The sequence below is a fragment of the Sceloporus undulatus genome, chromosome 6 (genome assembly GCF_019175285.1).
Source record: "Sceloporus undulatus isolate JIND9_A2432 ecotype Alabama chromosome 6, SceUnd_v1.1, whole genome shotgun sequence".
Lineage (NCBI taxonomy): Eukaryota > Metazoa > Chordata > Lepidosauria > Squamata > Phrynosomatidae > Sceloporus > Sceloporus undulatus.
The window spans coordinates 75,042,043-75,049,339 of record NC_056527.1 but is presented as its reverse complement, the minus strand read 5'-3'; the positions used below and the strand labels follow the sequence as shown (position 1 = coordinate 75,049,339).

At 40.1% G+C, this 7,297-nt stretch overlaps 1 protein-coding gene across 1 annotated transcript in view; it reads right to left on the bottom strand.

The window, feature by feature from the left end:
* The window catches only part of GALNT1 (polypeptide N-acetylgalactosaminyltransferase 1), a 54,039-nt gene that overhangs the window by 29,253 nt on the left and 17,489 nt on the right, over positions 1-7,297 (bottom strand). The window contains exon 3 of the mRNA XM_042474906.1: positions 1,940-2,114. Coding sequence (XP_042330840.1) covers positions 1,940-2,114 — 175 coding nt within the window. The remainder of the gene's footprint in view (positions 1-1,939; positions 2,115-7,297) is intronic.

Here is a 7,297-nt window from a genome sequence, read left to right as displayed (position 1 = left end):
ACAGTGAGTTGTTGCTTGTATTTCTTACTGAAGTTTTTTCTGTGAACTCTCAGGTACGTTTGTGCAGTAGAAAGGGCAAAATAGGCGCCATCATTTGCTGTGCCAAGGAGCCCCAGCGGCCAAACCGCGTGGCTCCTTGGCGCCATAAAAAAAGCCCCAAAATGGTGCTTCTTCTTTCAGTGTGCTAATGAGGCTGCAAGGCGCCAATGGCGCACTCGCAACTAACTACTAGGTTGTTGCCCTACAATTGTTCACTAATAGTCTTCTAATACAGAAAGTAGCTTCACTCCTGGTGAAATGGGCAGTATGGGTAGCAAGCAGATTAAAAGCACCCTTCTCCATGTATCAAGGGCTGCTTCTTAATGTGTTGTGAATGCTTGGAAAAAATATAGTCCAGGGAGTATTACAACCCATTTCAACAGGAGTTAAGCTACTTTCTGTATTAGAGGACTGTTAATGAACAATTGTAGGGCTGCAACCTTGCCATTTAGTTACAGGATAAGTCAAATGTATGTGGCTAGGAAGAAAAGTATCTCACCCAAAGACAAGGTGCTTTAAAACCTCACTGAACTGCTGCAACACCTATTTCAAAAACTACAAATTGCATTGGCTCATTGAAAAGTACCCTAGACAACAACCCAAATACAGTGTAAAAGGGGCCACAAATGCTAAAGAAGATTTTGCCCCACAAAGACCAATATTTATAGATATCATAGAAAGTAAACAAGGGATACTGAAAGAAGTGTATGCACCCCCAAAACTCATGGTATAGACATATACCATCAGCACCTCATTTAAAAAAAATCGGGCAAAACATACTTCTCACACACAAAATCCTGGAGAAAGGAAACGCCATTCAAAATAAACGCACAAGACTAAATCTAGTATTTCAATGGCTAAACGCACAAGACTAAATCCAGTATTTTGATGGCTAAACGCACAAGACTAAATCCAGTATCTCGATGACCTGAAACCTGTCTGTGGAGGATTTCCTAGCCCTCTAACTAGTTTGGGGTTCACAGGGAGAATGCAGAGGTGTCTCCCACTCCCAGTTCAGTTATTTTGCCAAGTGCGGGACCACCTGGCTATGTACTACACCAAACACACACATGCCAGTATCAGACAAAAGATACAACAGGTATATAGGTAAAATGCACCCATCCTCTCAAGCTCTTAAGGTATTCCTTATTGCTACTACCTACTTTACTTCCGTATTTTTTCTAGGCAAATGAGTATACTTAAAAATGAAGCAATGGGCTGCAGCGAGCTATTGTTTACATTTTAGAGCCCAAGGACATTCTTGGAACTAAATAAGTCACTGGACAAATGTCCTTCACTTCACAGCATGCCAGCCCCCAATTTAAAATAAATAACAACAACAACAACAACAAGCAGCCTGGCAGAACCAAGAGAAGCATTTGTGGGCACACTGATCCTCATGGATACCACACTTGCTTTAGTGCAAATTATGTTTTTCTTGAAAACACAGGGAAGAATCTCATGTATTAATACTATCTTCTGAGGGATAATGAGTTGGCACCATACAGTTTTTCTCAACATTTATCATAGCCAAAAGGGAGGGTCCAGCAGTGGATTACTGCTAGCAGAGCAGCAGAATCCAGCAAAACTGTGAGGGGGTAATTCCCTTTCACTGCAGCCTCCAACCCATGAACTGGTTTTAGAATGCAAGGAAATCCTAGCATCACAAACAGCTGCATGGGAAACAATCTGGATTTAGTTTCTTTTTCTTTTTTGGTACAGTATATGTAATTATAAGGTGCTGAGACATTGGAAATGTATAGATTTGCTACTGATGCCTTATTTGCATAGAACAACACAGATACCATGATATATACTAACAAAATCAGAAAACAAGGTAACTGAAAACAATATTAATTTTAAGAGCATCTGCCTTTAAAGCAACAGTAAATGCACTTACCCTTCCAATCTGACATCAGGTAAAGATCTGTTAAGTGCTATCATTTCACTCGCCATTAAATTAAACTGGTTTATTTTAAACATTTCCTTCATTTTTTCTTGGTCCTCTTTAGGAATCACAACTGGTTTCCCCATCTCTCCTGGACCTTCATGAGGTTTTTGTACCAGTTCTGGAACTAATATAAATATTTGTATTATTATAACAATATGGAACTAAAAATCTATTTATCATAATTAAGAACATGAGATGAGCCATACAAAAGTCCTATTCAGACTAATTTTCTCTTCATACAGTGGCCAATTTGTTGCCTAAGTGCAGCCCACACCATGAGGACATAGCTCAAATTGCACTTTCCATTTGTATTCCACAGCAACCAACGTGAAAAAACATACTGCCTCTGATACTGGAGGAGGCATATGGTATAATGTAACCCTTAAAAACACTGAGTGTAAAGACATACAAGAAGGAGAAATACAGGAGTTGTTAGACTTATAGCACTGAATAGCTAAAAAAGTATTTGGTAGACATGACACACTTATCTAATTCATTCAGTCTTTGTTTACAGGCTATTCTGAAACAAGGTTTCTATTATGACAAGCAAGTAAGTAAAGGTAACAGAAGAAAATAACAGTGAATGTCAAAGGAAATAAAACTAAATAAACTGTAGCATACACCTAAAATGAAATATAATAGAGGCCCAGAGCCAGTATGGTGTAATGGTTTGAACACTGGATTAGGACTCTGGGAAACCAGTCTAAATCCTCATTCAGTTATGGAAACCCACTGGGTGACCTTGGGCTAGTCACACCCTCTCAGCCTCAGAGGAGGAAATGGCAAAACCCTTCTGAATAAAACTTCATAATACAAACCCATCAGAGCATCAAGTACTCCCAAGAGCCATTCCTGATGCTGGATAAGCAGGCAGACTAAGTGATTTAGAGTGGTGTCAGCTTCAGTCTTTCATAGATAGGGACCACCTATACACAATAGTACACATGCTGGAAGCTACCTGATTTGGCCACTGCAACACTGTCTATAGGGGAGCCCCCCCCCCGAAGATGACACAAAAGCTACAACTAGTGCAAATTTGTATCTGCTGGATTATTGACCAGAACACTACACAAGTCATACAACACTAGTCTTAAAGGAGATACCCTAACTGCCAATACATTTCTGAGCTGAATTCAAGTTACTGGTGACATTCAAAGCTCTAAATGGTTTGGGATCTTGATATATAAACCTGGTAAAGATCTGCTGGAGAGGCCCTCCTCTGTATCCCAATAGTAGAGGCTACACTGTGGGAGACCACAAAAGAAGGCCTATGTTGTGCTTCCCCAGTGTGAAACATTTTCTACTTAAATATTGTTGTTGTTATACTTATTTACATCTGCTCATTTCAGATGTGATGCTGGAAAAGACTGTTGAGGATACCATGGACAGCCAAAAAGATGAACAAATGGGTATTAGAATCCAAGAAGACAAAACTGAGGCTGTCATGCTTTGGCCTTATCATGAGAAGGCATGACTCATTAGAAAAGACAATAATGCTAGGAAAGATTGGGGATAGTAGAAAGAGGGAAGACCACATGGCAGGTTTACTGGAGGGCAGTTAACAATAAACAACAATTTGTGAAGTTGAAGGCTTTCATGACTGGCATCCATCGTTTTCTGTTGTTTTTTCCAGTCCTAAGGACTGGAGTGCAGCTTCCGGACTCTTAGGAGGTATGCATCATTGAAACACCATACCTCCAAAGTGACCTGAAGCAGCTTTATTTTGGCCTGTCTATATAGGGCCAAAGTTTGGTTACCAGTCCTGAAGAATAGCAAAATGAGGACTCAGCAAATGCAAATGAGAAACTACTCAGTTAGGGGCTTTCCCAGCAGATAATCGTCACTAATTAACATGGAATTCCTCCAGACTCAGGGTCACAGTGTGTGTGTGTGTGTCTCCAGCTCTCTTCTAGACCAGCATTCTCTGAAGATGCCAGCCACAGATGCTGGCAAAATGTCAAGAATAAACTTTTCTAGAACATGGCCACGTAGCCCAAAAAACCCACAGAAAACTATAAACAACGAATTTATTTGCATCCTACTTTTCTCCCAGTGTAGAGTTCAAGGAGGGTTACAGTAATTAAAACACAGAAGTTCAACCATACAAATATGAAAAAGCAATAAAACTACCAAAAATATAAAACCAGTTAAAAACAAACCATCAAAAATAACAGTAACAAATAAAGGTCCAGCACATTATGTTTGCAGGGCTGTTCTCCCTTTAAAAAATTCTCAAAGGCCTGCTGAAATAAAAGGGTCTTAGCTTGCCTGAGGAAAGAAGACAAGGAGGGTGCCAGTTAACTAACTTCTCTGCAAAGAGAATTTCAGATCTTGGAACCTATGTCTTTAGATAAAGGTGAAAAAAACTTACAGATAAAGCTCTTGTCGATGACTCCTCTGTTCATGTTAGTTCCCATACTATATTCCTTGCCAGTAAAAGCTTTATAAATGGCAGAGACTAAGCTTCTCATTTTCCTATTCTCAATACAAGAGTTTTTCAATATTTCAAGTGCCTTTATGTTACACATATAAGTTATAAATGAACTTTATTTGTGCTAACTGCATTAACTGAGGTGTTTTATATTTTATTTGTATTATAGAAATCACTTTGACGCTTATAAGAGCTTATAAACCCTACTTTCCTCATATTGCACATATTTATCTTAATGCTCCAAAACTAGGACACAGTGGAGACAAGAAATGCTAGCAATTTCATATATTTATCATATTTGATCTAAGTCATTAGTAAAAAGAGTTGTGTAGTGTAATTTTATTCCTTGGGGCTCGCAGTTAATATAAATAGGAAGCAAGAGCACTAGCATCTTCAAGTCCTTCTTTGTCCTTCATATCCAATTAGGGTACTATACTGCTTTATAATTTTAGCAACCTAGGCTATATCTAAAGGCTTCATAGCACTTTAATAAAACTGGTACTGGCAAGCCAATCTTATGGATTGTTTCATATTTGTAAATCTTATTACTGCTAGCAATAACCCTCTCCAATTTTTGTTGTTGTTGTTGTTGTCAGAACCACTTTTTTTAAAAAAAAAAATCTGGATACACAAACAAAATAAAAAAAATATTAGTTTGAATAGTTTTGTGTATTTTTCATTGTACCATAATCCAATTTGTCCTAACATTATCATTTGTAGTAGTTGTTGTGTGCCCTCAAGTTTCTCACTTATGGCAACCCCAAGACCACTTTATCATAGGATTTTCTTGGCAAGATTTGTTCAGGGGGGACAAATCCAATTTGTCCTAACAAAAATATTTACTTGAGCTAATTCCTATACATTCATTGAATAATATTTTTGTTAACCAAATTCATAAATATTTAAAATTAATAAGGCTAGTCTGGATATCATTTTGACTTCTTTTTGTTCTTCTGAATGGACATTAATACATAACCATTTCTATTTTTATAATTAATTCTTACTACTGTAGAGCCACCATGCTGCTGTGATCTGAGTGTTGGGACTACAACTCTGGAGACCAGGGTTTGAATCCTGCACTCAGGCAGGATACAGACCGCTCCTTTGGGGCGGCCTGCACCTGCCCCTTTCCCCGATGGGTCGGGGCCTCAGCGGCCACAGCTGCAACCTCAGAGGCCCCAATCCGCTGCTTTTCCAGGCCTCGGGGAAGCGGCAAAAAGCCGCTTCCCCACAGCCTGGAAAGGGGTGTCCTTGGGGCTTCATGCCCCAAGGACACCTGTCAGCAGCAGGGAAAGAGAGAAAGGGGCCACTCGGCCTGTGGGAGAGGTATGAATTCAAACAGTGGAGGTCCAGTATTGGTCAAAGTCCTCCATCCTTTTTCAATACAATAAAGTATCAGGAGAAAAAACCATGCCAAACAACAGAGACCAGAATAGGCCTGCTGGTGCCCTTGGCTAAGAGAAAACATATCAGAAGGGGGCAAAATCTGTAAAGTCCCAGTAGGAGGATCTTCCTCAAATTCGATGGCATATCACCTGGAGAGGATATTGAGCACCCAGAAATTGGTGATAATGGTGGCCCAAATCTTGTCAATTTATGTCAGTCTGTCGCCGAAGATTGCAAGGGAGTTGAGGAAATCCTGTACAGAGGAGTCAAAAATGCTTCTTTCCTTGTTCACCACCCTTTTTCTTATAAGAGGAAAGGAATTTTGAGGAGAAAGGCTGCCTCTTTCCAGATGATGACAAAGAATGGGAAGGATTTATTTGTAACGCTGGAACGGGAGGAGTAAAAAAACATCTCTGACGATATGAAGGTTGTTGCCATCCGTATCACAACCTAAGAGTGCCTCTGTAATTCACAGGCATGATGTACTTCTTTGCTGTTGTCCTCATCTCTTGGACTCTGGACACCATTCAGTCTCCGGCTTTGCTTTAACTGAATGCTGGGCAAACCTACTCTCCGAGACTGACTTCAGGGGTACAGAAATGGTAGCCATCAGTGGCATCAGCGATTTTAAGGCCTACACATAAAATAGCACTTTCAGCCTGAACTCCCGCTTTTTATGTGCTTGCAGTGTAAAAGCTTTGCAATGGACACAACTATTGACATTTTGTCCTTCTCCCAAACAAAGAAGGCAATGGGAATGGCTATCCCACCTGGGGAGCTTCACTTCACACTCACTACACCTGAGGTGGAAGTGGTCACCATAGCCAAATCATTATCAGCTCTCATTCTAAGGGATAAACCAGAGGAATAAGTCATTAAACAGTCCAAATTCAGAAATTCAAATGACTGACTTGCCCAAGGTCACCAAGCAAATTCCATGGCTGAGCTCAGAGCTGAAACCTGGTTTCCAGAGTTGTAATCTAATACTCAAACCACTATGCCTCTTCTTAATGCTCCAGTGAGCTTATAAATGGAGATATTGTCCTTCAAATAATCCAAGCCATATAGGTCAAAACTAGCACTTTGAAAAAAGCCCAGAGAAGAACCAACAGCTAATGGAGCTTTTGCAGTAAGGAAGTTGTGTGCTCCCTGTAGCCAGTTCTAGTTAACAACCTGGCTGCAGATCTTTGGGCAAACTGAAGTTTCTGAGCACGTTTCAAAGGCACCCCCAAGTACAGCACATTACAGTAATTCAAAGAGGCCAGATCCGACTTCTCAAACTACAAACGTGAGTTTTCTGGGGGAGTGTAAACCTCATCTAACAAAGGACACTTCCCTATTCCTGGATCTATCTTTCAGCTGACCAAGAGCACCTTTCTTTTGTCTGGATTAAGCTTCAATTTGTTTAGTCTCATCCATACCATTACTGCCAGACACTAGTTCAGCACAGGAACAGCTTCCATGGAATTAAGTAGAAAGGAATGAGAGAG